This window comes from Pteronotus mesoamericanus, unplaced genomic scaffold (genome assembly GCF_021234165.1).
Source record: "Pteronotus mesoamericanus isolate MK-2021 breed Mesoamerican mustached bat unplaced genomic scaffold, CSHL_Meso_final contig_41, whole genome shotgun sequence".
Lineage (NCBI taxonomy): Eukaryota > Metazoa > Chordata > Mammalia > Chiroptera > Mormoopidae > Pteronotus > Pteronotus mesoamericanus.
In genome coordinates, this window is record NW_026555152.1 from 356933 (window position 1) to 384833 (window position 27901).

A 27901-nucleotide genomic window follows, 5' to 3' on the forward strand; every position below is an offset into this window, starting at 1 on the left:
AACTGTGCTCTCCAACATATTTCATCAAGTGCATGGCATCTTCTGCATAGACTATTCTCATCTTTGCACTGCTGTTGAGTGGGTCACAGATATGCTTTCGAGATTCTACTCATAAGTACTGATAACTAAACTCTTCCATAACCCTATAAGATCAAGAGAAATAGAAGATACACAAATATTTCCTACTTTTGGTAGTTTTTAAAAAACTATAATTCCAACTGCTCTGCATAGAGGCATTAACTAGTTAATCATTGACTGAATGAGGAGTCTGAGAGAAGAACCAAGGGTAAATTTTCTAGATGGTGATATTGATGGAAGCAGCTTTCACCACGTTCCTTTTAGACAAATAGCCCAGTAATTCTGATAATTAATTGTTAAAGGTGGTACAGCCATGACTCCTGAGAAGTGAAAAATATTTTGAGAACCTTCCCAGCACCTTTACTAGTTGGGGCCTGGGCCTCAGTCTGACCAATGCCCTGGATTTGCACTGGTTTTGTCCCCCCTCCCACTAGCCCATGAACCCTTCCTGGAGCCATTGCAGAAGACTATGGCATCATTAGACAGAAGACAGAAACACATTTGGGGGGCTCTACAGTCATCCTTATATGTGTGTGTGGCAACCTTATCACCAAGAATCTCTTCCTCTGTGAGGTGACCTAGAAAAGTATTTTGTCTGTGGTACTTATGAACAAGCAGGGATTGAGAGAGGTAAATGTTATGTAGCTGGTAAAGTGGTAGCACCTGTGGCAAGCGGCAAATCCAGCTCTGCTGACTTCCAGTTCAGTGTTCTTTCTACAGTCTCGTAGGAAAAGGGCCACACAGAGGCAGCTTGTCAGGCATATTTCTACTGGCCAACATGTTTTTAAAAGTTTAAATCTGAATGTTTTTCATTTGCACAGGCCTACCCTGTCCTCATTTCCATGACTGCCTGGCTCTGAGCTGTGATGCTGCCATAGAAATATATATATTCATATATGACTTATTTAATCTCACCAGATTTTAGCATTTTATTACATGTATTTATTCTTTTCTGTTTCATCACTTGCCAATACTCCACTTGTTAATCTACATCAAATTTTAGTAAAAGCACTGACTTTTTAAAAATAAAACAACCTGTCTTGTAGTGAGAGCTTACCTTTTGGGGGCAAGGTTTACTCTATTATACACGATCAGAATCTGGCAGCACACCAAACTTTTATCATGCTGAGTCTATTCACCTAAAATCTTACTTCTCAAATGCCATCATTTGTACTATTTAGTCAAATAACATGGACAGAAACAAAGAGAAAACTTTTAGAGAAGATGCCCTTCACACATTCCCCAAAGTCATAAAGGTGTGGCTCTGTCAATGCCCACACTGTTACAGGTACAGGAAAGGATCACTCATACCTCTGGGTTGAGACTGAAAGCTTTTGCTGGCTTTCCCACACAAAGAAAATCAAAAATGATTTCTTTCATTGCAAAATCTAATCGTTCCTGTAGGGAAAGAGAAAAAACTAATCAAACCAAAGGTATTAAGATAGAAATTAAACATGAAATATCTACTTTCATCATTTGCACCAAACACCGGGCTGCTAAGAGGAGAGCCTGCTCACTCTGCCTCCCTAGGAAGAACATCCCTGTGAACCTCTGGAGAAGCTGCTTCTGTATTCGCGTGGTGTACAGAAATGTTTGCATTATTTAATATATGCCATTAGCCCCCATAGCAGTGAATGACTAATGACCAAAAACAAGAAGTAAAAAATCAAAACACTTGTAGTGTCTGGGCTTAAATGCAGCCCAACTCTTCCTACTGTACTGCAAATGCTGATCCCTTCTTGAAATTCAGTTTAAAGTGTATTTTTTTAAAAAGCCACTGGAAAATGCCCATTTTCTTCTATTCGCTAACATTTCAAATCTTTTGGCTGACATTACAATAGTCAATTCTACAAGTGAAATGACTAGTCAATAAATAAGACATGTCAAGTCTACTTAAATGAGAAGGTTAAAGCCAGATTATAATAGTTTGAGATATTGGCTATGAAAATATAATAGGTTTATTTTATACAATCTATTCTGGAATAATTTAAGCACATGTTCAGCTACATGATAACTACATGTAGAAAGGTTATACTAATTCATCTGCCTACCAAGCAAGTAATGTCCTCTCCCTAAGTATAAATATTACAGAGGCATCTCATTGTGCCAACCATACAGAGTGATATATTAAGTAGTAACAACTGAACTTATATCTTTATATCAATGTCAATTGTATTTCAACAGCATTTTCATACCTATTATTTCCCTTTATTCTGCTCAACATTCTACGTATACCAGGCAAGCATTTTCACCCACATTTTACAGGTAAAGAAACTGGGGTGGGGGGATGTTGTCTAACTTGTTTAAGAGCATAGAGCTGGCTCGAGGCACAGGTTGAGCTGGAATAATCATCTCTACGTTCCTTTGCAAGTCACGAAGTTGGGGTAAAACCATTTACTCACAAAGTGAGTTAAGAAGTAAAAATGTTGGGTCTAAATAGTAAATTAAACAGTAAAAACTATGTTTAAAATTATTGGACCCAGTTTTAAAGTAAGTTAATACATGTAAAGTGCTTGGAACTGTTCTTGGCAAAGAGTGAGTGCTTGATAAATGCTAATACCCCTATTGTAGTCTTCTTTTTCACAGGATGAATGTTACAGCATTATTACTCCTCAAATTTCACTAAATTGTCTTCTTTTGGTTTCCTCCAAATATCAGACTCTGCTTCCTCCTGATTTGCAGAATCCAGAGCAGAGAATCAGGGAGAAAAACCAAAACAAAATGAAACGAAACAAAAGAAATAAAGCTCACCAGGGGCTATGAGTAAAGAGACCCCTTTACTAATAGGTTCTATGACCTTAGATGAGTCACTTAAACTCTGTCTCTCAGTTCCTTCCTTTGTTAAGTACTGAAAACTTGCATACCCCTGTTCATAATTTGTTTTGAAGCAAAAATCATCAGCTATGTGCGAAAACACTTGCAAGACCATTCTGAAAAGTCTACCTATGTAAGATAGTTTAGACACCTCATCTGTTAGCACGTCCTGAGAAGGAGACTCATGCCAGAGGGTTGTCCATTACCTGGGCAATGAACTGAATGATTTTCACAAAGATGTTGAGAGGCATGTCCCTTGGCACCACACCACGAGACCCTTTGGGGAAAAGTGTTGTGATGATGGTTATAAGACGGCTGAAAGACAAGGGTAAAAAGAGAAAACAAGCAAGATTAGCTGAGCTCCAGTTCTTCAAGGGAAAATGGCAGATGTTTCATCTTATCTCAGTATCAGACAGAATTCAGAAAAAGAAAACAAACCATTTCATCCCCCTATTAGCATAATCACTCTTTGAAAAGTGCTTCCGGTAAACCTAAGGCAACTGAAAATCTGTAGCCATTTCCTTTGTTAAGGTGACAAAATGAAGCCCTGGACATTGAACTTGGCTGCCCTGGTTGAGGCTGGAGTTCCTGTCATGGCTGCTGAAAGCCTTAACATTTCCTCAAGGACTTAGATCTTCTACAAACTGTCACCTTTGAAAAGCTTCTAACAGGGTTAGTGTAGGGAGTAATAAAACAAAACACCCTCTCACTGGCTGAGGGATGCAGTTAGCACTTATCCAGGCTAGCTCCTTACCTCTGAGTAGCTGTGTTGCTTTCACATTTAATTCGAATCATGTAAACCCAAAGTAATCTGTACAGAGATTCCAGTGCGACTCGAGCCATCTTGGGGTCTTTATTCTACAACAGAAACCAGGACAGAAGACTGCAGAGTAAGTGATGACATATGATGATGATTCTTTTCTGAATGCCTGGAAATGGAGGGCCTTGCGTGGGTGGCAGGATGCCTACAAGGCACAATGCACCATCAGGGACTAAAGGGGTCTTTGACTCCCAGTGCACATTGGATAAATCATCTATGAGAAGGGATCCAAATAGCCCTGAGGGTGGGACAGAGTAGTTCTGGAGGAAGGTAGGTCATTCTCTCCCTTGTCAAGATGAAAACTTGAGATTACCTTCCTCCTCCAGCCCTAGGGAACTCGTATCTCCTAACACCAAGAGGAGAACCAATCTGGTCTTTCTATTTTTGTTATGCCCTGTAAACATTGGTATTGCTTTGATTCCTCAACCTTCCCCCACCCCCATCTAATTACCCTCAAATGCTTATTGAGACTAAAGTGCAGTAAGGCACTGTGCTAGAATTTGGCAGATAGAGATAAGGTCTTCACAGTCTATAGAAGTTGGGAGAAGGACAGTAAACAAGCAACTAAGATGGTGTGAAGAACTGGTAGGGACAGGAGACAGAGGATGAGGAGAAGGCCAACTTGAGGTCAGGAACATTTCTGTGAACAGATGAAAACTCAGATGAACTTTAATCCATTCACCTACTCATTTGTCCCTTCCACTACACGGGATCAAGTACTGTGCTTGGCACTAGAAATGTTGGAATGGTGTAAAAAATGATGGGAATGGAGAGTACTTTAGGCAGAGGCTAAGGCACATGGGACCTAGGAGAGCTGATGAGAAGGGCCATGTTTTGGAACTTGGCAATAATTTGTATGCCAATGTGTGGGACAAGTAAGGGAGAAGTGGTCAGTGAGGCTCAAGAGAAAGACAGGGTCACATGAGGGACCCTACAATGCCATGCTAAGTAAGGGGACCCCAGTTCTCACGACTGTTGCAGGAAACTATGTTAGAAGTCTATGTCTGCTCTGTGGGAAACAGAGCTGAGGCATGCAGATCAGCTGTGGCATAACTACCACTTTTAGGCAATAACACATTGGCTACAGAGGAGGGAACTGAGCTCCTCTGCATTTTCCTATCTGACAGTATCTTAATCATATTCCTCTCTGTTTTAATACCTTGGTTTGGGTGCTTTCCACAATGCCTATGGTATCAAGGTAACATTTCTTGGCATAGCATACCTGACCAGCCAATATGTGGCTCTAACCCACCTTTCCTGCCTCCCATCCTATTATTCTCCCACAAGCTCCCTAAACCTTAGCTAGGCCATGTTCATTCATGTCCATGTCAGGAGATGGCTCTCCTCACGCCCACCCCTGTGTTTCTCCTTTCGGTCCAGTGAACCATAGTCCTTTACAGTCTGCTTGAATGCTCCCTCCAATGTGCAGGATTTTGTTTTTCTCCAGTGTCCTGAAACCAAACCCATACAACTGTTCCCTCTTGAGTGTCCCTGACACTCAAACCAACCTCTGGCAGAGCCCTTCAACTCTATGTGTGGTCTCGTTTAAACATCTGGAAAAAAGGTGGGACTGTTTACCATTGGCATATATTAGAATCCCTAACATTTTGCAAGGGATTGATAAATGTTTCCTAAACACTCTTTAAATATCACTCAATTTTCTTATAGGTCTTTTGCTTTTATGTTACTTCCGTTCTCTTATTCCTCTATTTATTTTATCATAACATATTTAGCTGTTTTATTCTTAGGCTAGATAATTTGGGCACTGACTTTTGTAGAATTCATAATTATTAAAAAATTAGGATGGAGTTTATCTTTAAACTATTTACTGAATAAAGACAAAGCACTTAAAGATTGGAAAAGATTATAGGGAGCAGTTTTTTAGATTTAGAAAAGAGATATCCTATGTCTATGTAATCTTAAAATAACTTTTTAGTGCGATCATTATACTAAAATTCTAAGTTTCTATATCCATTTTTGTCTGTTTCTGGATTCTTTTTTGTTCTATTAGTCTGTTTATTCATGTGGAAGTACTATCATTTTAATTTTTGAGGCTTTTTAATGTTTTCTACTATCTGCTATGACCTACCTGCCACCATCCACTGCTTTTTTTCTTTATTTTACTTTTAGGCTTTCCCCAGATAATCTCTGCATGTTTACTCTTCCAAATACACATTACAACTACTTCTCTAGCTCCAGGGGAAAAAAGTCTTAACTTTTTAGATGCATACTTTATACATAAAGGATGATTTTTTTTGCCTGTTATTAAACAGGTATGATATACCTTGTAATATGTCAAATGTTTTGATGACACAAAGAAGCTTCAAGTAAACAACGAAACTAGTAATGTTGCATTTAAAATATGTCATCATTTAAAAATTTCAGGAATTATAATTACCCTTCCTTCAATCAGTGCAAATCAGCCAGCACCTATGATGTGCCTATCTGGTAGTTAAAAGCAGACTTGAGGTACATAGTGGCTGTGTTTGAATCCTCCCTGCTTTGCAATTTATTAGCAGTGTGGCCCACCTCAGGGAAGCTCTTAATCATTCTGGACCTAATTTCCCCCAAGCAATGCAGATGAGTATCCTACCTGCCTCATAGGAGTGTTATGAGAATTAAATGAGTAGATGCATGCAGGGTATGGGCACTGTTCCTGCCCACTGTCACTGTCATTGTGCACAAGGCACCAGGGCCCAGCAGCAAATGGAGAGATGTGGACTCTGATTTCCAGGAACTTTCATTCTAGTGGAAATTTCTCCTTTATTGTGAATTTCCCTTTATTTATATATAAGAATTTTATATTGACATTGTGTACCATTCAGAATTGTCTCCTGTGCCTTACCTCATTGTGAATCATGATGGGGAAGAGCAAATATCATCTAAGTTCCACTGAAGAGTTTAATTGACATCTCTTTTTTAAACAACTTATATTACTGTATTCTGTTTAACCTTGACTTCTTTGATACTTTTTTCATGTCTCCCACCCCCACTGAGCCACCCACAGTTATCTTTTTGGTGCATTGTCTTGTGGCTAATATTCTTTCACTCTCAAGAATAAGGTGAGATGATCTGTTCTTGCTCCCATCAAGACTGAAGCAAAGTGGTGGACTTTAAGTTTTTATTCTATCTTACCTGTGGATCCTGTACTACTGATTTTTTAGCATTTCAAGGTTATACCATTGATGGCTGCAACTGCCCCTAAGTGCTCTACTTGCTGCCTGTCTTCCATTTTTGGCACTGTCAAATGGCATCTTGAACCTGCAAACATGACTATTGACTTCTCTTCATTTAAAGTCTTTAAGTGGCTTCTAATCACCTCTTGAACAATGCCCAAATTCCATGGGGCCTTTGGTGACCCGGCCCCCCATGATCACCCCCTGCCTTCACCTTGGGCTAGGTGTACTCCGAGGGTGTCACCCCCCTATTACATTCCCCTGCCCTTCCACTCCTTCTTCCACCGTACAAAGATTTCCAAGTGTCCCCGCTCTCTGGCTTCTAGAATGTTGGTCTACCTCTTTACTTGTATGTTTCCTACCAGATTGTGAGCTCCAGGAATTCTGGGTTGCTCATCTTGGGGCCCTCAGTGACTTCCATGTAGCAGGTTATTAATAAGTACTAAACTAAAAACACAAATTGTGAGTAGTAGCTGAAGCAAGATTTGATGCATAAGCAATGTTTCTTTCTACAGAGCTTGTGAAGAAGGTAACCCTTGGTATGTATGTAGCTGAAGCCTCATAAAGCTAATCTGTGTGACATAAGGATATAATGAAACATCTTACACTCAGAAATGTTTCACACACCATGACACCCATTGAGGGATTTCATCATTGAAGAGCAGCCGAATGACATGCTTGGAGTCATAGGGATGCTAAATAACAACGGGAGTAGAAACTTACTGCTGCTCCATAAGTACTGTTTTCTCAGGAATTGGAAGGTGTATGTTACTTGGTGCTTATGATGTCAGGCACTGTTATATTGCTGAGCATATATTAACTCATTTTAATTCTCACAACAACCTATGAAGTAAATAATGGGAATGTTTTCATGCTCTCTTGAAGAAATCAAGGTACAGAGGGGGTAATAAGTGGCAGAGCCAGAATATAAACCTGGACATTCTGCTTCCAGTGTCTTCAGAGCACTTTTTTCCACTTATTTGGAGGTTGAGCAAATACAAGGATATGCAAAGTGGATGTACAGTTGTGAGTATGCAAAAGAGAGTTTATTCTTATATTATTAATTACTGTATTATTTATTTGTATTACAACTTGTAAACCTACTTTTGCCCACCCTTGTATGCTACTGGCACTGACAAGATTGCTCTTTATTGGAAAACAGGACTTCTACATTCCCTTTCTAGTCCAAAAACTCGATATATATTTTCAAGGTGTAGACATTTTTAGCGTATCTCAAACCACTGATTTCTATTCTTCCATTGGAATGTGCTTCTCCATTTATTAATTAACCAAGAATATATTAATTTTGGTTCTGAGGTTCCACTGATAACACTGTTCAAGAAACTAGTAGGCTTCAGAGTGGATATTACCTAGATCTTTGCATCTCATCTCAGAGCTGGTATCGGGTACACATCATGTGACATGTCAGCCTGCCCAACCCCTTGCCCACCTTCTTTAAATTTTGCTTGTGATCTAGTGAAAGCAATTCACTGTTAACAATAACAAGCAGGGAGAATTGAATTCACTAATCTCTCAGCTGCTGATGGTCTCACTGGACAGACTAATGTTTTTTAAGGTCTATCAGCTGACCATTTATACTGAGTTACATGGGCTTCTTATAAATATGGCTTTGTTGGAGATTCTCATGCATGTTCAGGTAAAGATTATTGACACAGATTGATACCTTTTGATCTTTTCATACTTAAATACCTTTGAATTTTCTCTTTTGCTTCAACTAAATCAATTTTTATATTCTCTTGCATATCACAGTCAACACCTTTCTCCTTTTTGGCATTTCCTTTTGATGCTTGTATCAATTTACTTTGATCATAATTCACTCTTTTTTGTGACTGTATTATCCAAATAATATATGTGTGATAGTTTAGAATAACCTCCAAAATTACTGTACTGACAGTTGATGGTGATTACTTTTCTATTCAGTGTCTGAATAAATAAGACATTCATGGAAAGTAATATGCTTGTCATCTGACCACTAATTTTTAGACAGTTTATGGGCACTATTAGGATTTGTAAATTCCACTTTGAAATGTGCCTTTGACATCCAAATGAAACATAGATGATAAGAGATTTTCTCATGTCTCTAGAAATAAGATTAATATTAAAGGAAAGTAACTAGTTCTTGAAAATTAATATTAAAAATATCTAATACTATATAATTTAAAACTGGCATTTCTAAAGAGAATAGTAGTTGCTTTAAAATAAATGGTGCCATACATTTTTTTAAAATTTTATTTTAATTTATTTTTTCAAATACATTTGTCTCTGCCAACCCCCCACCACTTTCCCTTGCCCCCGCCCTCCTTTCCTCCCTCAGCTCTTCCCCTTTGGTTTTGTCCATGAGTCCTTGCTATATGTTCCTTGACTTTCCCCTTCCCTTCCTTTTCCCTGCCCGCCCCTCCCTCCTTCCCTCTTGTGTCTGTTGATTTCTTTTCCTTTCAGTGTGGCTGCTCTTATTTTCCTTGCATCTTTGTACTGTTGGTTAGGTTCCACTTATAGGTGAGATCATATGGTATTTGTCTTTCACCCCCTGGCTTATTTCGCTTAGCATAATGCTCTCCAGTTCCATCCATGCTGTTGCGAAGTTTAGTAGTTCTTTTTCTCTTTCTGCTGCATAGTATTCCATTGTGTATATGTACCCTAACTTTTTGATTCAATCATCTACTGATGGGCATTTAGGTTGCTTCCAACACTTGGCTATTGTAAATTGTGCTGCTATGAACATTGGGGTGCATAGGTTCTTCTGTATTGGCGTTTTGGTGTTCTTAGGGTATAGTCCCAGCAGGGGAATCACTGGATCATAAGGCAGTTCCATTTTCAGCTTTTTGAGGAAATCCCACACTGCTTTCCACAATGGCTGCACCAGTCTGCATTCCCACCAACAGTGGACTAGGGTTCCCTTTTCTCCACAGCCTCGCCAGCACCTGTTGTTTGTGGATCTGTTTATGATGGCCATTCTGACTGGTGTGAGGTGGTACCTCATGGTGGTTTTGATCTGCATTTCTCTGATGGCTAGTGATGCTGAGCATCCTTTCAAATGCCTCTGGGCCCTTTGTATCTCCTCCTTGGAAAAGTGTCTGCCAGGTCCTTTGCCCATTTTTTGATTGGATCGTTTGTCTTCTTGGAGTGGAGTCAAGTGAGTTCTTTATATATCGTGGAGATCAAACCTCTATCTGATGTATCATTAGCAAATATGCTTTCCCATACAGTTGGTTCCCTTTTCATTTTGCTGATGTTTTCTTTTGCTGTGCAGAAGCTTCTTATTCTGATGAGGTCCCACTTGTTTATTCTTTCCTTTATGTCCCGTGTTTTAGGAGACGTATCAGTGAAAAAATTGCTGCATGGGATATCTGAGAGTTTCCTGCTAATGTTCTCCTCTAGGACTTTGATGGTGTTGAGACTTATATTTAAGTCTTTTATCTGTCTTGAGTTTATTCTTGTGTATGGTGTCAGCTGACGATCCAATTTCAATTTTTTGCATGTAGCCATCCAGCTCTCCCAACACCATTTGTTGAAGAGGCTATTATTGCTCCATTTTATGCTTCTGCCCCCTTTGTCAAATATTAGATGCCCATAGAGACCTGGGCTTATTTCTGGGCTTTCTATTCTGTTCCACTGGTCTATGGGTCTGTTCTTGTGCCTGTACCAGATTGTTTTGAGTATAGTGGCTTTGTAGTAGAGTTTGATGTCCGGTATTGTGATCCCTCCTACTTTGTTTTTCTTTCTCAAAATTGCTGAGGGTATTCGGGGTCGTTTACGGTTCCATATAAATTTTTGAAATGTCTGTTCTATTTCTGTGAAATATGTCATTGGTATCTTAATAGGGATTGTGTTGAATCTATAAATTGCTTTGGGTAGTATGGGCATTTTGATGATATTAATTCTTCCAATCCATGAGCACGGTATATGCTTCCATTTATTTGTGTCTTCCTTAATTTCTTTTTTCAATGTTGTATAGTTTTCTGCATACAGGTCTTTTATCTCTTTGGTTAAATTTATGCCTAGGTACTTTATTTTTCTTCTTGCTATATCGAATGGTATTTTTTTTCCAATTTCTTCTTCTTCTATTTCATTGGTGGTGTACAAAATGCCTTTGATTTCTGAATGTTTACTTTGTATCCTGCTGTTTTGCCAAATTCACTTATTAGGTTGAGGAGTTTTTTGGTAGAGTCTGCAGGGTTCTCTATGTACACTATCATGTCATCTGCAAACAATGATAGCTTTACTTCCACCTTTCCTATTTGGATGCCTTTTATCTCTTTCTCTTGTCTGACCGCTGTGGCTAGGACTTCCAATACGATGTTGAACAGAAGTGGTGAGAGCGGACATCCTTGTTGTGTTCCCTGGTGCCATACATTTTAATGAATTCCAGCAGACTCTGGAATCCTTAACATATTACTCAATATCTCCACTTATAAAATCGAGATATTAGTACCCTTACTATTATATGAATAGTTTAATTAAAAAGCACTCCTTAAACTTCATTGTGATAACTACACACAAATATATGTTAAGTGCTGAAGACAAGTTTCATCAAATGTATATATGGCAACCACTCTTTGAGATCCTTAAAGGAAATCAAAAGACCTCTGTATTTAATTTTCTTTACAGAAGTTATCATTATCTGAAGTTTTTTCCTCAAGCATTTGTTTACATGTTTACTGTCTCCCTCACTACAAGGTCTAAGAGACTGGAGAGTTACTGCCTCATTCATCTCTTATTCCCAGGACCTGGTCCACTTCTTGTAAGAAATTGTCAACCAATTGACTGACTGCATGAATGAATACATTCAAGTTCTAGTGCAAGCAGGGACTGAGATGAAAGAATGGAGAACCATTTTTAATTTTGTTCTTTGATTTCTAGTGCTATGAAACTAGGCTGACTAATGTCAATGAAGTATCTGTCAATGAAGTATCACTACCTCAGAAAAATTTTTGGAAAAATATAAATAATATCCATGAAGGTCCTATGCTTTCATTGATAGCTCAGTGTAGCATATAACATTATCATGATGAAACATGACAATATATGTAAGCCCTACCACTGGCTTACCTCATAACTGACCTCTAATTAATGAGAGCTATTTCTGCTTTTAATCATAGAGTAAATACCTTTCTTAACTTTTGAGTTTTCTGTTTTTCGTTTTGTTTTGCTTTTATCTGGATCTCACTGACATATTTATTATTGTAAGAGAAAAGAAATTTAAGTATTTTCCTTATTAAATTTATTTTAAACAATAAGAAACTAACACCTAGTTACTATGAATACTTAATAAATGGCACATTTTAAAAGAGCTATTAATAAATGGGGATTAATAACAAAAAAATAAAGGTACTATTAAATCATTTTCAAATTGCATTTCCTTTTTTCAGAATGAGGAATCCATGACAGATGGGAAGGAAATGTATCATTTTCTCATAGCTCAATACATGCAGACTCTGATATAAAATACAGAAAAGAGTGTCAGTCACCACTGACCAGGAGTCTCTGAAAGATATAAATGTTGTGGCGAGAAGATGCCATATGTTTCTCATCGCTTTACAAGGGCATGTTTCTAATATATGGTTAACTGAGTTAGTTAATAAAGTATACATAGTAAAGTTTATATAACCAAAGGAGCTTGCTTCTGACTGACATTAAATGAGCACCGAATCTGAGAGCAGCAGCTGGCTGGTGCTCACAACACTGCTATTGTGCTCTGTCACCTCGATGACTTGGTTCTTCAGAATACAACAGAAATGGCTGCTAAGTTCACTGTGTTCAAATACTATATTCATCACACTTAAGCATGTGTGGGGCAGGGGGAGGTTAGGGGGAAAGGGTGCCAGAGGGAGAAAAGTGGGGAAGGATGTTGCAGGAGAGGTAGTTTGGTGGTCCTTCATGAGATGACATTGTTGGTTCCATATCCCATAAAATACTGGAGCTCTTCAAGATAAAGCATATTTCTGAAGCTATGTTAGTTTTTCCTCAGGTCTTTCGTCCCTACTGAGGACTCACAAGGAGGTTTGGAAGGTTTTCTGTATTATTTATGACATTTGCAAATGGTCCCATAAATGCCTTCTGGGTTTAGTTCTAAATATATAGAATACAACTATATTCCGATTGTAACTCATTAAAAATATTTTTATGTCTTTTAGACGGGGGGTGTGAATTCCAACAGTTTGTTACCCATAAAGTAAAATACTGTTGCCTTTGTCTAAAAACTATGTCCTTCATGCTTCATGGGATACCAGACCTCCACAAAATGGCCCAGGCATCTCCCTACTCTCAACTTTTACATCCCTCACTATCTGTATCACACATTTTGAAAATTCATTACACGGTCCCCAATGAAATGCTAAGCTCCTCAAGGACAGGGGCTCTCTTCTAGATCAAACTCTTATATGAAGGGGGACTCCCAAAAAGGAATTTATTTATAAAAAATTGTGTATTTATTGTTACATGTTTAACTTCAGTCACCTTCAAAGTACTCTCCATTTGATGCAATATACTTATTGAGACATTTTTTCCACTGCTCAAAACAGTTTTGAACTCATCAGTTTTGATGCCTTTTAGTGCTTCTACTGTTTTTTTGTTTCACCTCTTCCACAGTGGCAAAATGTTTCCCTTTGAGGACTTTTTGCATCCACGGAAACAAAAAAATATTACTCGGTGAGATCGAGTGAATAAGGAGGGTTGAGCATGGGGGTCACACTGGTTTTGGTCAAAAACTGCTGAATACTTGGCACAGTGTGGGCAGGCGTATTTGTAAATCACCCATCATGAAGTGGGCAACACGCTCAAAGAGTCATCAAAAAATATTCAGTGAAGCCAAACGTAGCCTCACACAACAATGCCAGCTGGTACACTGATACAGATGGGTTCCTAGAACACTCACCTAGAAGGGAAAGCCTGTACTATGAGAGGCCTACCCTCCAGAAGATAATTCTGGGTTTTTTATGGATCCAACTCATAGAGTTGACTTTCCCTATTTTTCCCACTTCCAGCACCTTCCCTAGCACCATGCATAATGAGAATTGCCTAAGTTCTTTGTGAATTCAACTGAATTCTGGAATGTGGTTCATTCTCTATACTATTGACTTTGTGATCTTATTGCCTTTCTCTTTTAGAAATCCCAATGGTTGAAGCATTTGCATAGGGAAACCATTCTCTCTAGGGATGTTTATAACCCTGTTATTAAGTCTTTTGGGTGTGCTTTGACCAGAGCTCCAAACAATATTCTAATTTTGAAGCAATTAAGTCTCAAAGTAAGATTATGCCAATATATTTAAAAGCAACTTTGGACAAAAACATTTTGATATTTTTTGCCACAACAATAAATTGCCATGCAAAATATAATTTTAATTCTGCCTAAAATAAATCAGAAACCCATTTGGATTATATATACACGTATATAGAAAAATACATTGTGAACATTTGTAATTAAGTTCTCTATTTTGTTTTGAACAAAATGGTTACTTTCTATCAGTATAAAATGTAAAATTAAAAAGAATTTCTAACAGGAACCAAATTTGGACCAAATTCAAAAAAAAAAAAGAGATTACTTCATGTTAGAGGTATGATGACAGAGGGTTAAATCCCTAAATAAAATCTTAAACTGGCCATTATTTCATAATTGATAACCCTGAAAAGTTTTGTGTTTCAGAATATTTAAAAGCTTAATTCTATATCTACTGGTATTATAGTTCACTGCTAATTTGAAGAAAATAAATGATTCTAATCTTGGATTTCACAATCAGCTTTTAGAGCCAGTACATAGTTGACACTTAAAACAGCTCTAATGCAGATCATTGTGTAATTATAATAAATGCAAAAATAATATAATTAATGTTAACCACTTCACCAAATTAAAGTGTCTTAAAACAAAAAAGACAAGGCAACATGTATAAGCACATACAAGATTTTATAACTAAGTATATTTCTCAAAAATTCTAAGGAGCAAATATCAAATTTGTAAAAGAAATTCAACATCTTTAGGCACAACTGGGAACAAATGTGAAAAATACATGCCTATGTGCACTTATATTAGGATGGTTTTTATTTACTTGTCTTTTACTGATAGGTTACTAAAACTTAAACTAGGTTTACCACTTGCAAGCTATAAAGCCAATTTTAAGGCTGATCACTATAGTTGTTTTCACTGTACGTTCCTCAGTTTCAGGGACCATGACTTTATTTTTCATGTTACCCAGCCCCTGTACTTTCTCTCTGAAGAGAGCTGTTCAGTGAGGGCTTGGGCCTGACTGACTGGCATGTGGCTTAAATAGAATACCTTCAAATAATCACAAACAACGGTGATGGGAAACAAGTGCTCTCAGTTACTACATCAATCATTCTACAGAATGGAACTTTTCCCCCCAAATATTTTCCTAGATTGGAGGCAGTAGAAGGATGGAGGAGGTGTTAAGTAAGCTTCTGAAATCAACTCACATGATTCTGCCAATGAAGTATGACTTCCCTTTTAAAAATCATTTAGATAAAATGTGACAATAGATGCATATGAGAGGAGGGCATTTAATTCTACTTTTACACTGATCCTTATTAGAGAAGATATCTGGAGTAATTTCTCTTATCCCCAAGTCACCTTCTAAAACTGACTATATATGGTAAAGAGAGCCCTTAATATTTTTTCATCATTGAAATAGTATAGGATAATTCCCCTGCAACTACCAGAAGTCACTCTCAAATCTCATATACCAGATTGAGAATTATATATACTTTTATGAAATACTTTTTGAGCCAATAATACTAACCTTAAGGTTGGATAAACAATTGTTGAGGAAAATGTGCCACCTGTTCAGGAACAGCTGCTTCTGACTGACACAGAGCAGACAGGTCACCAGGGGGTACAAGGCCTGAGGATAAAGAAGACAATGTCAATGAAGGACTATAGTTCAGCAAACCAGGAAATACACATTCTTGGAACCTCTTTTGTAGCCTGTATGGGCCAGAATAAACAGGGCCCTTATAACACAATAAGGCCCAACAGGTGCCATGCTGAGGCGGATATTTTACCAAGGCTTTCTGATGATAGTGGGGGTAAATAATTTAGTGTTATATATAACACACAAGTTACATGTTCAATAAGTAAAAACCTGATTCACTGATTTGGTCTTCACTTCTGAATTTTAAACAAAAAACTCATATTCTTCTATTACTCTCCATCTTCAGAAGGAAAGCAGAAAGGCACGCTGATTTTGAAAATGTTACTGGCTTTTTTTGCTTACATTTACTAGTTTGTCCCTGCCTTAGAGGTAGATGTATATATTTTCTTTTGCATGAAATCTTCTTGTAATTAAGGAAGGTTCCTAAAAGATTTGTTATTGCATTGGTAAACACCAAGAAGACAAATTTAACCACAGAAGGAATTTGCTTATGACTGAATAAACAGAGGTGCTACTAAGCTTTTTCAGCCTCACTGGGTCAGCTTCCCACAGCAGCTGGAGGGCACAGAATAGCTCATGGGTGGCCATGCAAGAAACATAGAGGCAGACCCCATCACCAATTTGCTGCACTAGAGAGCATACGCATTTATGGCTCTCCCCAAATTTAAGCTAGTGAAGATTAAAACAAAATATTACTGGCTCATCCATTAACTTAAATTAGCAAAAAAGCAATTGTCACAATGAAATTTGGTGCTTAACAATTCATTATTTTTTATTTTATTTTTATTTTTGTTATATAAAATAATAACAGATTTTTTCATTCAGGTTCATTAAGAGCATGTGCATACATATACAAATATATGTACACATATATGCTTTAAATATAAAGTTATTGTGGGATGTGAATTGAATTGGTGAGGAAATGCTACTTGATTTCAATTTACAACTTAACAAATTCAGTAGTTGATTTTCAATTGTAATTCTAGGTTCAACTGAGGTTTCCACTACCTAAATTTTCTTTTTTCAAAAATTTTAAATCATTTTTTTATTTTTCAATTACAGCTGGCAATGTTATGTTGGTTTCAGGTGTACAACCCAGTAATTAAACATGTAACTTACTGAGCGATCGACCTAGTAAGGTCTAGTACCCACCTGGCACTACACATAGTTATTACAATATTATTGACTATATCACCTATGCTGTACTTTTCATCCCCATGACTATTTGGCAACTACCAATTTGTACTTCTTAACCATTTCATCTTTTCCACCTAACTCCCTAACTCCCTTCCCACCTGGCAAACCAGAGTCTGTTTCTGTTCTGCTTGTTTGTTTATTTTATTTTTTAGATTCAATTGTTGATATATATTTATTGTCACTTTTTCGTTCACATATATGAACTTTTTAGTCTTTTTCATCTTTAAGAAGACCCATTAACATTTCATGTAATACAGGTGTGTTGGTGATGAAATCCTTCAGCTTTTTGTTTTTTTTGTCTGGGAACATCTTTGTAAGTCCTTCAATTCTAAATTAGCTTTGCCTTTCCCTAAGTGGCTTGTTTCAGATAGCATAATACTCTCTAGGTCCACAAATGCTATCACAAAGGGTAAGATTTCCTGCCTTTTTTTTATGGCCAAGTAGTATTCCATTGTGTGAATGTACAACGGCTTTTTTATCCACTCATCAACTGATGAGTACTTGGGCTGCTTCTAAATCTTTATTGTAAATAATGCTGCAATGAACATAGGGGTGCATATATTCTTTCAAATTAGTGTTTGGGGTTTCTTCATATATATTCCCAGAAGTGGAATCACTGGATCATAAGGCAGTTCCATTTTTAATATTTTCATATAACTCTATACTGTTTTCCATAGTGGCTGCACAATCTGCATTCTCACCAACAATGCATGAGGGTTCCATTTTCTCTGCATCCTTGCCAACACTTGTTTGTTGATTTATTGATGATAGCCATTCTGACAGGTGTAAGATGGTATCTCATTGTGGTTTTAGTTTGCATTTCTCTGATTATTAATGATGTTGAGCATCTTTTCATATGTTTATAGACCACCTGTATGTCCTCTTTGTAGAAGTGTCTATTCAGCTCCTTAGCCCATTTTTAATTGGATTGATTTTTTTTTTTGGTGTTGAATTTTATAAGTTCTTTATAAATTTTGAATATTAACCACTTATCAAATGTATCATTCGTGAATATGTTTTCCCATTCAGTGGGTTGTCTTTTCATTTTGTTGATGTTTTCCTTTGCTGTGAAAAAACATTTTAGTTTCGTGTAGTCCCAGTTTATTTTTTTCTCTTGTTTTACTTGCCTGAGGAGATACATTAGAAAAAATATTGCTATGAGAAATGTCCAAGATTTTATTACCTATGTTTACCTCCTGGATTTTTATGATTTTTGAGACTAACAAGTATCATATTAATTCTCTTATATGTGGAACCTAATGAAGAAACTAACAAACAAAATAGAAACAGGTTAGATTCAGAGGAGAGACTAACTGCTATCAGAGGGGAAGCATTTGGGGGCTGGGTGAAAAAGGTGAAGGGATTAAGCAAAAAAAAAATCCCATAGACACAGATAATAGTATGGTGATTACCAGAGAAAAAGGCAGGTGAGGGTATGCAGAAAAGGGTAAATGGGGGATAAATTGTGTTAAAAGGAGACTTGACTTGGTGTGGTAAACACACGATACAATATACAGATGATGTAGAATTGTACACCTGAAGCTTATATAATTTTATTAACCAACATTACTGCAATAAATTCAATATAAATAAATAAATAAATAAATAAATAAATAAAATAGTGATAGCTTTGCTGGATAGAATAATCTTCATTGTAGGTACATCACTTTGAATATTTTTTTGCCAATCCCTTCTAGCCTGCAAAGTTTCTGTTGAAAAATCACCTGACAGTTATGGGAGCTCCTTTGTATGTAACTAACTGCTTTCTCTTGCTGCTTTTAAGATTCTATTTTGGTCTTTAACCACCAGCATTTGAAAATGAGGTGTCTTTTTGTGGGCCCCTTTGGGTCCATTTTACTTGGGACTCTCTGTGTTTCTTGGACATGTATGTCGTTTCCTTTACCAGGTTAGGGAAATTTTGTCATTATTTTTTCAAATAGGTTTTCAATTTCTTGCTCTTTCTCTTCTCCTTCCAGCAGCAGTCCCCAACATTTTTAGCACCAAGGACCAGTTTTGTTGAATACAATTTTTCCACAGACTGGGGTGTGGGGCTGAGGAATGTCTGTATAGCCTGCCACCAGATGCCACTTAATTGCCACTTGCCACTCACTGACAGGGTTTTGATATGAGTCCATGAGCAATTGATTTATTATGATCTCTGTGCAATCAAACCTCTCTGCTAATGATAGTCTGTATTTCCAGCTGCTCCCCAGTGCTAGCATCACTGCCTCAGCTCCACCTCAGATCATCAGGCATTAGATACTCACAGGGAACACATGAATTAGAATGCTTACATGCGTAGTTCACAGTAGGGTTTGTGCTCCTATGAGAATCTAATGTCACCACTGATCTGACATGAGGAGGAGCTCAGATGGTAATGCAAGCGATGAGGAGTGGCTGTAAATACAGATGAAGCTTCACTTGCTCGCCTGCCCCTCACCTCCTACTGTGTGGCCCAGTTCCTAACAGGCCACGGACCGCTACTGGTCCAGGGCCAGGGGCTTGGTGACTCCTGCTTCCAGCACCCCCACAATGCAAATGTTGGTGCGTTTGAAGTGGTCCCAGAGGCTCCTTATACTATCCTTATTTTTGTATTCCTTTTTTCTTTCTGCTGGAATGTTTTTGCTTCCTTATATTCCAAATGACTTTTGTTTCTCACCTTCATCCACTCTACTGTTGATTCTTTAAGTTACACTTCATCTCAGTTAATGTATCCTTCATTCTGACTGGTTCTTTTCAATGATTTCCATGCCTCTCTTTACGCTGTTGAAATCTAGCTTTATATACTCTTCCCCTAAGTTCATTAAGCATCCTTATAACCAGGGTTTAGAATATCTAGTAGACTGCTTGTCTCAAGTCTGTTTAGTTCTTTTTCTGGAGTTTTGTTCTGTTCTTTCATTTGGGTCATGTGTCTTTGTCTCCTCATTTTGGGAGCTTCCCTGTGTTTATTTCTCTGTATTAGGGAGAACTGCTACATCACCTGGGTTGGTAGAATGGCCAAATGTAGTAGGTGTCCTGTAGGTTCCAGTGGAAAAGCCTCCCGGTTCACCTGACAGGGTGCTCCTGGTGTGCTGTCCCCCATGTGGGCCATGTACACCCTCCTGTTGTAGTTGAGCCTTGGTTGCTGTTGGAACATCAGTGAGAGGGATTTACCCCCAGGCATATTGTCTACAAGGACTGGCTGAGACCACTGGAGGATCAGCTGTGTAGGGCCCACCTCACAGATCAGGACTTACTTCAGAGGGACTCTGATGCCTTTGAGTCTTCCCCTTGTGTGTGTCATTTGTGGAGATTGTTGGGTGGTGCTTTCAATGGTCTGAAGCAGTCTACCAGATACACTGGCCCTGGGGCTTCCCAGGAAGTACAGACCAAGGTCAGCCACTGCCTGTGTTCTTCTGCTCAGGGTCAGCCAGCATGAGATACAAAGTGATCTGCAGATGGCTTCTACATGTGCTAGGCTTAGAGGTGCTCAGGGGAGGACAAACTGCGAACCAAGGTCGGCTGTGACTAGTGCTGTGCCTGGGACTACTTAATCAGAAGTATGGGATACATGGAGGCCAGATAATGCTTGTTTGAGAGTTTTATAAAAGTCCCTAAGAGATTTTAGAAAAGTCTGACATGAGCCAAGACAGACCATTCATATGGAAAAGCCACTGCAAGCAGCTTGGGGAGGCCTGCAAGTTGGTGGGGTGGGGTCTCAAGGAATCACTAGGGTGGAGTGAACAGTGATAGGTTAATGGAGACTCAGATATGTTGCCTGCCTGCCAGCTCTGTAGGGGGAGGGCTTAGAAAAGGAACAATGGCCTCCGCTAGCACTTCTGTCTGGGAAAAAGTTGCCCCTGCAGGGCTTGCCCAGATGCTAGACAATTCAGCCCCTCCCCATATGTTCCTGGAGCCTTTCAAGGCTGCTATCCCAGTGCTGGAGCTCAGAGGGAGTGATTCTAATTAAGTCCACACAGACCTTTTAAGAGGAAATACCTGGGACTCCAGAAGCCCTCTGTCTCACTCAGCCACAATTGCTGCTGGTTTTTACAGCCAGAACTTTATGGGGACTTCTCTTTCTGACTCTAAAAATGTGGGGTGGGGGACTTGGTATGGAGCTGGGACCCTTTGAAGCTCAGCCGGGATCTCCACAGTGGAGATATTCTTTGCAATTTATATCCACTCTGCGTGGGTGTGGGCCCAGCCCTTTGTGTCTCTGCCCTTCCCACCAGTCTTGAGGTGGCTTCTTCTTTATATAACTTTAGTTATAGGACTTCTGTTCTTCTAGATTTCAGCCAGTTCTGAATGATGGTCGTTCAGACATTTAGTTGTAATTTTGATATCGTTGTGGAAGGTCGGAAGTAATGCTTTTACCTATGCTGCCATCTTGACTGAAAGCCTAATTTTCTTTAAGTCAACTAAATTTTAAACTGATTTTGAATTACTGCTACCACTGAGTGTAATTTTAATTCAGGCCAGTAATCTAAAACAAAGACAACACCAACAGAAACACACAAGCAAGCATTCAGTCACAATGACCACAAAATGCAGACAAATGAGCATATTCGTTACCAGTACCAGCAAAGCAACTCTGAGTACTGCTCAAATAATGGTGGCAATTGTTCACACTTTGAAGGCTAGCATCAACCATGCCAGTACCAGCAATCTAAGCAAGATTCCTTTCCATTATTGCAACAGCTGGTATAACACTCGCTTATTCATAAACCAGAGCGTTATTTACCAATGAAGACAAAAGGTAGGAATTTAGAAGAATTTTTTATGCTGCTCTTAGTGTAAGAGTTTTCCCCAAAATTGTTTTCTCAACCTTTAGAGAATCTTCCCTATGGCAATTATCTCTGTCCCAACTGCCCCTGCCTGGATACATGTTGGTTCTGAATTTTGGAACAGGAATTAGCTAGGAAAGACTCTTGAGGACAGAGAGGAGGAACTGTTATTATAAACTTTAGCCTTCTCTAATATTTTTTCATATATTGGAAAAATAGAAATTAAAACAAAAATCAAGCCAATCTCAAAAATAAACACCACAATCCTTAGAACTAGAAGGTTTATCTGAGGTGACACGGTCTTATTACCTTACATTGCCATGTTTCAATCATGGTCAACATTAAGTGCAAGCTCCAAATTTTGAAATTCTACCTTTCTTTGGGGGAGATGTAGGTAATTTTTCTATCAGTGGAATGCTTGTGACACTCAAAAAGCCTAGAAATTTTAGTCTGCAGTTTTATGTTTTGATTTCCTCATAGTTACTAACCAAGGAATGCTTCTTTCGAGAAGAAAGTTCCAGCGTGGTATCATACAGACTTTCAACAAAGTTTCTAAGGCAGGGAACGTTGACTTCATTTTTAACAGCCTGAAACAGAGATGCATGTTAATATTACATTAAATTATTGACTCTCTAATCCAATTTGAAGAAGTTCTTAAAAATTAAAGTGTAACAACTCACAGCGGCAACTGGGACCAGAATTTCAACAAAAAGTCCAGCCAGGGCATGCTTGATGTCTTTGTCTTTGACCTCCAGAAAATAATGTGCACATTCCTAGGAAGGAGAAAAAGAGTTAAGGGTGGGAGCATAGACGGAGATGTGCACATAAAAATATATTTACACAAATTTAAGTAAACAACTCTTAATTACACCATACATACCAACATCACATATTCCATCATATATTTAAAAACCATGGATTTAGCATTTATATTAAAATCCACAATGGCCCATTTTCTAAGGCTGGCTTTCTCACTCCCTTCCTACTTTGATCTCAGACACTAAGTTGAAAGGACAAAGCATCTACACCCAGGAAGGATACATTAATCTGCTGACTTACTGGTTGATTCAACCATTCATTCATTTCCAACAAATTTCTATAGACCACTTGTGTGTGGGTTCCTGAGCCCTGGATTAACCCCAAAATACAGATTCCCCAGAGAAGGTAAACATTGGAAGAGAGAAGAAGACCTTACATTTATTTTAGGTCCTGACAGGCCTGGGTGCAGAGATGTTTACTTGCTAGCCCTGAATTTTAAGGGTGTTTATTATTCAGACAGTTTCACAAGCAAGTCTGGAAAACTTCCTGTCCCCACCTTAGACAAGGAAACCTTTGCAATAGTTCTTCAAGCAAGGATGTATTTGCCTGTGGACTGCTGTCAATGAAAGGATACTTTTGGTTGCCCTGGGAACATCTAGTAGGAGTTGGCCTGTCCAGAATTCTGCCAGCCCTCTTCTCGTGCCCAGACTTGGTAGTAACTTACTGTGGTCTTTATTAGGAATTGTTTTCATAAAACAGTCCAAGACTTCGTGTATTTGGGATGACATAAATATCTATATTAGCTGTTCATTACCACTTATTTCTAGTCAACATTGGGACTATCACCAACAGCACTTACTGAAGTCCCCAGTCTCTCGCTTTCACACTAAGATCTCAGCCCATGATTGGCATTGCCAGCATAGAGTCACTGATAACAGAATGGAGCTTCCCAGCATTATGGTCCTTTTCCTACATTATTTTGCATGTATATATAAATACTCTCTCAAACTGTCATTCAAGTACATAGATATATGAGTTAGTAGGTAAGAGGAATAAAAATAATAATAGTTAGCAGTTACTGAGAATTCTCAGAACCACCTTCTAAGGTTAGTGTCATGATTACCACTTTACAGATAAGGTGAGGGAGGCTGGGAGGGACTAAGTCTGATTTTCTAAGGTCCCAAAGCTAGTAAGTGCTGAAGTTGGATTCAAACCCAAGAAGTTCTATACACAGCCCATATTCTTTTTATAAAAAACAGCTTTTTGCTCTAGCTGGTGTGGCTCAGTGGACTGAGTGCTGGCCTGCAAACCAAATGGTTGCTGGTTCAATTCCCAGTGTAGAGCACATGCCTGGGTTTCAGGCCAGGTCCCCAACAGGGGGTGCGCGAAATGCAACCACACATTTATGTTTCTCTCCCTCTCTTTCTCCATCTCTTCCCTTCTCGAAAAATAAATAAATAAAATCGTTAAAAAAGAAAATGTCTTCCAGGATACGCCATGTACTTTACAAAAATATTTTTAAAAAAGCAGCTTTTTTTGAGATATAGTTAAGATACCATGCAACTCACCCATTTAGGTGCTCAATTCAGTGGCTTTTCATATATTTGCTGTTGTGAAAAACTGTATTCCACAATCAGACTTAGAACATTTCCATTATCCTGCAAAGAAACTTTGCCCTCCTTAGCAGTCATCCCTAACATCCCTACCCATACTCCTTTCCTCTGACCCTACACAGCCACTTTCTGTCTCTATGGATTTGCCTACTCTGGATACTTCATATAAATAGAATCATATAGGTAGTCTTTTGTGTCTGACTTCTTTAACTTAGCATACTATGTTCAAGGTTCATCCATATTATAGCATGTAAATATGAGTAGTTCGTTCCTTTTTAGTGGCAAAATAATGTACGGATAGACCATATTTTGTTTAACCATTCATCAGTTAATGAATATTTGGCTTATATCTACATTTTTGCTATAAGGAGTAGTGCTGTTATGAACACTTGCATACATGTTTTTATGTGGACATATATTTTCATTTTTGGAAGTTGAGTTGCTTGATTATATAGAGGTTCTAGATTTAACTATGTGAGGAGATACCAAACTGTTTTCTGAAGCTGCTGTGCCATTGTACATTCCCATCAGCAGTGCACGAGGATTCCAATTTCTCTACATCCTCTCACCAACACTGTCTTTTTGATACTAGTTGTCCTAGTGGGTATGAAGTGGTGCAGCCTATTATCAAACCCCCATATCCTAGTTCTTTATTTTGTGTGTACAAGATGCACAAAGATGTGAGTACACATTATATGTGGCAAAATATGGTGTATAAATATTATGTGGGATTATCATACCAACTATTATATCCATGGTATGTAATCATTATACCCATGTATAAGGCACATTCTTATTTTTCCCTCAAAAATTTGGGCAAAAAGTACACATTATATATGGAAGAATACACTAAGTCTGATTCACAGCAGCATTAAAAAAATCCCTTCAGATACTAAAGTTTTTATAAACTCTACTAGAGCTGCATATTCTATAGAATCCTCATTAGCAACAATTCAACAATTCTTTTGTTAGCACATAATACTAAACACCATGGAACCTACATCTAAATCTGCATGGTTGGGTTAATTTTTAAAAAATGGATTCCTTCTGTTAGTATGAATAAAAAGATCTCTTCATTATTTAAAGTTCTGATGCCTATGGATTTTAGCATAGCCAACTAATGCTATCAACTCTAAAAAAATTAAAAAATTGGCTATATTTAATATTTTATTTATATACAATAGGTGGCCATTGGGCAAAAACCAAAATAATAAATAAGAGAGAGGGAGAGATTGAGAAAAGGTTAGTAAATAAAACATTCCACTGGACAGAGTGCTATAGAGATGATATGAAGTTCAAAATGAAACTTCATTTTGAAAAGTAGGACTTTTTTCCACCTTGACAAGTGAATGGGTTTTCCCATTCCAGATGAGTTACTCTGAAGCATGGAGTCACTCCAGCTAAGAGAGCCCCTTGGCCTCCTGCCCAAGATATTACCTGCATAAACTGAAGAGAGGCCTCGAAGTCCTCTACTGGATACATCTTAATCCGAAAGAATTTCATCCCCATTATCAAGCTGATGATGCTTTGAACAACATAGGGGTTCTGCTCCTTGTGCCGTAATTCTTTGAGCTCCGCCATAAATTTCTTTTTCACAGCATGGAATCTAAGAAAAGAGCATGCATGATTTATCAAATAATGGGTAGGAAAGCAACTGTAATGGAGGCCTTCAGCATCTCAGGGTGACAGTGCACAGAGATAGGGTATCCTTCAGATCTAAGTAGAGTGGCTGCCATTTTGAAAGGACTTGATATTGGGGATTTGGTAGAGTCTCCTCTTCTTTCTTCGCTTATTCTGAAGGTGCTCAATATCTCCTTTGGGCTAGGAATGAGGGTCAAGATTACACAAATACTCCCCAGACTGTATTGCTCCTAAATAGATCTCCATTACTTGAGCTCCATTTCCTCAGGCTTAGCAATTTCCAACATGCTTGCAGACCCCAAGGGCATGAAGCATCCAGTTGCGAGCATGAGCATAGCATGCCAGGCCAGTTAGTCTGAGAGTAACAGGGAATGATGCCCAGAAACACTCTTACATCCACCTCCAAAATTTTATGTTCATGTTTCTTTTATAGTTTTAGCCTCATGATTATTGAAGAAAATATTTTCGGGTTAAAGGAGAACTAGTAGTGGGAAAATTTAAATCAGCTTTAGAAGATGAATAAGCTCTCTACCACAGGTATGGGAATTTGCAGCTAAAAAGACTCAGTCCTCAAGGAACTTAAGGTATTTGTATTGTTTGAAAGTAAAATAATATTAATAATTAATAATATTAATTACTATTATATCATGCCATAATCACTATTATAATGTTGGCTATATATTACATAATATAATCAATATTAATTAATGTAATTAATTATAGTGGATCTTATAATTATAATATTAATATTAATTATAATATATTAATTAAAGTAAAATAATAATATTGATTACTGTTATATGACTATTATCAATATAATTAATGATAATATAATTAATATTATAATATTATCATATAGAATTAAAAGAAGAATAGATCTTAAGAAGATGCAAAGCAGTAGCAGATCTTCAAAGCACCTGAGGTTGAGGGAACATACATGTAAAAGTTACCCAGACTACTTCTGAAATAGTCTGTTTCACAGTTGGTTCAAACAGGAAATACAAGGGAGGTGTTCTAAGACTCATTGTACTTGGTTTCCCGAGACCATCAGCCTGAGGTTCTGGATAAGTTAAAAGGGTCAATTAGGAGCAAGGCATGATTGGAGAGGGTAATTATGATGATAGAAGTTAAAGAAAGGCCAACCAACAGAACCCCAGAAGTATGGAACAGTGGCTCTTGATATGACACAGTAGAAATTTCAGGACAAATAAGGACAGCAGTAACATACAGCTATGTTTCACTAAAAGGCAGTAAATTGGTATATGACTGGCAAGGTGGGTATAAAGGCTTTGTGGAGGCTGGAAATTTTCTAGTTCTTGGCTTGGGTGGAGGAGGTGACATAGTATTTATTTGGTAATGATTGATTAAAATTGTTTGTCTTTTTCTAAACAATGTATGGGGTTTTTTTCTTTAGGTTTGGTACATATATTTCACAATAAAAGGTTTTAAGGAGATAATGGAGTAGAAAATATAAGTTCCAAACTCCAATGTCATCCTTTTGTCTACTCCTTATAGTAAAAATATAAGAAACGATAATGATGATGATGATGATGATGATGATGATGATGATAGCTCCCAGTAGACATGCAGAGGTCACAATATGCCAGGCAGAGTTCAGTGAAGTGCAAAGAATCACTTGTTTAACTCTCACAGCCATTCCAGTAGGTGCTATTATTGTGCTCTTTTCACATAAGAGGAACTTGTGGCAGAAGTTTCGTCAGGTGATGAATTCTGGTGAGGCCAGAATTTTAAGCCAGGTGTCTGGCCCTAGAGTTCATGCTGTTAACCTTTACGTTATAGTATGTCCAGAGCAGTGGTTCTCCAAGTGTGGTCCCCAGATCAGCATCACTGGGGAACTTGTAAGAAACACACATTCTCTGGCCTGAACCAGACCCCCTGAACAAGAAACTCTAGCGGTGAGTCCAGTTATCCTGTTTAATAACCCCTATGGGTAATTCTGATGTGCTGAAGTTTCTGAAGCATTGGTTTGAATCAGGAATAACAACTGATACATTTGTAAGAAGGTGTATATTTTGATGCAGTTATACTCTCACATTTTTATCTTCTCAACAATCCACTGAGTCAGGCAATGAATGCATTTTAATTTTACAAATGAAGTAACAAATCTGGAAGG

General features: G+C 38.0%; 1 protein-coding gene across 8 annotated transcripts in view; it reads right to left on the reverse strand.

Annotated features, from left to right (window-relative positions):
- Window positions 1-27901, reverse strand: part of FRY (FRY microtubule binding protein) — a 557210-nt gene that overhangs the window by 224823 nt on the left and 304486 nt on the right. For all 8 annotated transcript variants that reach the window (XM_054577105.1, XM_054577099.1, XM_054577100.1 and 5 more), the window contains 7 exons: window positions 25564-25732; window positions 22435-22527; window positions 22243-22341; window positions 15660-15761; window positions 3647-3750; window positions 3099-3207; window positions 1390-1476 (listed from right to left, as the gene is read on the reverse strand). In XM_054577105.1, the coding sequence (XP_054433080.1) occupies window positions 1390-1476; window positions 3099-3207; window positions 3647-3750; window positions 15660-15761; window positions 22243-22341; window positions 22435-22527; window positions 25564-25732 (763 nt within the window). The remainder of the gene's footprint in view (window positions 1-1389; window positions 1477-3098; window positions 3208-3646; window positions 3751-15659; window positions 15762-22242; window positions 22342-22434; window positions 22528-25563; window positions 25733-27901) is intronic.